Source organism: Branchiostoma floridae, chromosome 2 (assembly GCF_000003815.2).
Source record: "Branchiostoma floridae strain S238N-H82 chromosome 2, Bfl_VNyyK, whole genome shotgun sequence".
Taxonomy (NCBI): domain Eukaryota; kingdom Metazoa; phylum Chordata; class Leptocardii; order Amphioxiformes; family Branchiostomatidae; genus Branchiostoma; species Branchiostoma floridae.
The window spans coordinates 2,909,948-2,913,649 of record NC_049980.1 but is presented as its reverse complement, the minus strand read 5'-3'; the positions used below and the strand labels follow the sequence as shown (position 1 = coordinate 2,913,649).

Here is a 3,702-nt window from a genome sequence, read left to right as displayed (position 1 = left end):
TAAGTCAAAGAGCAGAAAAAATGGAAAATGTGAAGATGGAAGATTAAACTGATAACAAGGATGTTACTCCATGCTGATTCACACCATCTTAGAAACAAATCAGTACCATGTCCAGACAAACAGTGTATAGACCATGAGGTATCAGTGGAATTTGCTTTGTTTCTTGTAGTTAAAGTTGCAGTAGTTTGAAGTCTGCGTCCATCATTCTAATTTTGTACAGATGGGAGAAAATCCATTGCACATTGCTGTACGGTACTGCCACTGGGAGTTGGTCAGTGCCATCATCAACTACCTGGTCTCTGAGAAGACTAGGGTGGATGCTGTCATTTGTATCAACACACAGACAAATGTATGTACATTATATTCATTTATTTACTGTGATCATCCTACCCAGACAATACCTGACAAGCTTGAAGTTTGAGGTCTTTCAGAAATTTTTCAAATGTTGGTATTACCTGCCAAAGGTTAATGCTAGTTCACCTATTTCTGTATGGTAACTTGTATCCATGCTTTTTACAAATGGGTATTAAGGGATATATATACTACAGTACAGTATGTGCACCGATCTGGGCAGTCTTTTTAGCGAAGGCCCACAAACGCCCACTCTGGAGAAGTCCATGTTGCAGGAATCTCACTTTTTTTGCTCAGAACATGTCCAGCTTGTGCTCCCATGCATTAATCCCCAGTTTCAAGTCAATCCATGATTGATCCATAGTGACATAAATCAAAGTTGACGATTTTCGATGGTCTCTTTAGCAAATGCCCCACAAAAAGTCTTTTTAGTGAATGCTACGGTGCCTAAACCTACCGCCACAAACAGTTCAAGAAGGTGTCCCATTGATGTATACGAAGTTTCCATGCTTCACAAGCTTTTTAAGTCCCTTTTTTGTCAAAATGTATAGCGCCAAAGTGCCGATACTCATAAAACAGTCCTGTTACTTTATAATAAAGTCATGTGACAGGGTCTGCGATTTTGAATTCTAATGTATGGAAGTATCGGCAAACAGAGCTCTATAAATTGTGTAATTACCAATTTACCATATGCACATGTACATGTACATCTAGATGATATGACTGTACATTACATATTACAGGAAGGGGAAACTCCTGTGCACTATGCAGCAGAGACCACTAAGGACATGTGTCACTTTGAAGGGGAAGATATCCGTATCATGCAGATGTTACTGGAGTTTGATGGTGATGTCAATATGGCAACCAAACTGGTATGAGAATACACTGATCTGATTTAACTCCCCCAATATTGCTCATTTTCGTATGTTGATGGATTTTCATTGTTTTGAGCAATAAGGTTACTTATGCTAGTACTTCCAAACAAGTCATGTGACTTACATGTAGAAAGATAGGATTATTAAGAGATATCAATAACAAGGCAAATTAAGACCTAATTTACATAATGATAAATTGATGCACATGTAATTCAATAGTTCTAAATGACTGGAATTTCATACGTTCATGATGTAGCTGCTGATTTCAGGCTTCTTACTGATGTACACTATGTGATGTGAAATACCATATATGATAGTAGACTTTCTTTACTGAAATTCGGTATTGGACTCCTGGAGGACTACATACAAAGGGAATGTAAAATATATGGGGAGGGGGCATATCTTATAGGTCATGTATAGTGGGTAGAGTTGAGCAATCAGTCACAGGTGTCACAACCCAATCCTGTAATGGATGCTATTCAAATGTATTACAGTCACTGTGGATGTTTCAGACATACCAGGTATTGGCATTGAATAAAAAGAATACTGGTATATAGCCTTGAGGCTTGCAACTGACAATGCCATTTATGCTCATGTCACATGTTCTCAATGATATTGTACTTGTGCAAGTTCTAGATTCTACCGATGACTTGAGAACAAAATTATGTTTTTTTTTTACATTTCTTTGACTTAAGACCTCCCCTAAGTATAAATTTGCATGTCAAATCATGTACTTTCTGCACCCCACAGACTCAGGAGACCCCCATGCACTACTGTGCTCGAGCCGGAAATGAAGACGTCCTACAGGAGATGGTCAAGAACATAGGGGCTCACAAAGTCCAACATGCTGTCAACAAACAGGCTAAGGTTTGTTGGACAAAGTAGTAGTGTGCAAAATTAATGTAATGTAACTAAAAAAAGTGATGTATTGAAGACTGATTTTGTTATTTTTTCCTTTCTGAATCTGGGTTGCATAGCTCTATCATAAGTGGAAGAGGAAATCAACCAGGGCATAGCTACATGTAAGGATATGTGGAAATCCCTCAGGTCTATTTGGGTAAATGAAGCAGCATTCTAAGTATAAAGTATGACACAGGAGAGACAAGTTCCCTTCCAGAGATTGTCTCAAAACTGAGGAGTCTGTTTGGTTACAGTGGCTGAGAAGTTAGGCTCTCCATCCATCTAAAAAAACATGATGTAATGATTGCTTCTCATTGAAGACAATAGAGAAGTTTATTTCAAGTTCTTGCCCGAGGGCTAATTGCAACATGAAACATACAGAAAATATAATAAACATGTATAAAATGAAATACTTTGGTATAGATAACAATGGTGACAAGTGTAAACGAGTGACTATTCTATCAATGATATGGACTGCTGAGAGCTACAATCTACGTATTTAGGGTTTGACTTCTTTTCTGGAAGCAGTGGAAGACGAAGTGTCCCACTTTTTCTATGATGCGTGGGTTATGTGACGTTAACAGCGTTATAGTTTTGTTTTCGTCGGTAAGCGTTTGGAAATTTTTGTGGAATTTGCATGCCTCTTCAAATAACTCATTTCTTTCCTGATCATTAGAGAGGCAGTTAGAAATAAAATGTATTTCGTCTTCCACCGGTTTTGCCATCATGCCAGGTCTCTAGTAGAGAAAAGAAATCAAACCCTTCTATTTGGCTTACAAAATCACTATCTTCTACTTTTCTACCGAGTAGACTTGCAAACAACTTAGGTCTGATCTAGACACGTTTTTTTCTTGACATCTTCAGAGCCAACAGCGTTATTCTGCATCTAGATGGGAATTTTGTTGTCATAGTCCAGATGTTGGCAAAATTTCCCCAAAACAGGTCTGGAATAGTCGCCCGACAGCTCAGCGGGGTCATGGGAGTATGACGAGGTTCGCGTCATACGCAGGAATTGTTAGCAAAGACAAGTAGCAAAGATAGCGAAGCCATTTTACTGGTCATCTCGTCTTTTCGCATTATAGTATGTTTCACAGTAATTTGTTTTGTACATAGTTTGTCTGCCTAGCGTTCTAGGCTAGGCCTGTGACATCTTAAGTGATGCTGTAATACTGTACTCTCACCTCTCAAATAAACGTACCGGTACGTTTATTTTTTTCCGCCTCAAAATCCACCCGGTACGTCCTTATTTTAGACGGTACGTTTATTTTTTTTTCAAATTGGGGCTTTCTTTACTAACCAGGGACCCCAAAAATATTGAAAGTTTGGTATTTTCTGCCCATATTTCCGCTGTATTTTTCTTAATATTCACTATTTTTCGGACGAGGCATCGCGGATTTCCCTGCCGCTAGCGCTTTGACCCAAACATAACTAGGGATGCGTACCGGTACGCAGGACCAGTTCTGGACTTGCAAAAACGTTTCGGTTCAGGTCCAAAAATACCGGAACACAAGTGATTCGGCACTGGACTCGTAAAAAAATATATCCTTTTCGTTTTGAACCATCTTTAACCTTCCAA

At 38.8% G+C, this 3,702-nt stretch overlaps 1 protein-coding gene across 1 annotated transcript in view; it reads left to right on the top strand.

Moving 5' to 3' along the window:
* LOC118410423 (serine/threonine-protein phosphatase 6 regulatory ankyrin repeat subunit A-like) overlaps positions 1 to 3,702 on the top strand; it is a 73,471-nt gene that overhangs the window by 50,616 nt on the left and 19,153 nt on the right. The window contains 3 exon segments of the mRNA XM_035812138.1: positions 207 to 349; positions 1,095 to 1,223; positions 1,977 to 2,093. Of these exon segments, the coding sequence (XP_035668031.1) occupies positions 207 to 349; positions 1,095 to 1,223; positions 1,977 to 2,093 (389 nt within the window).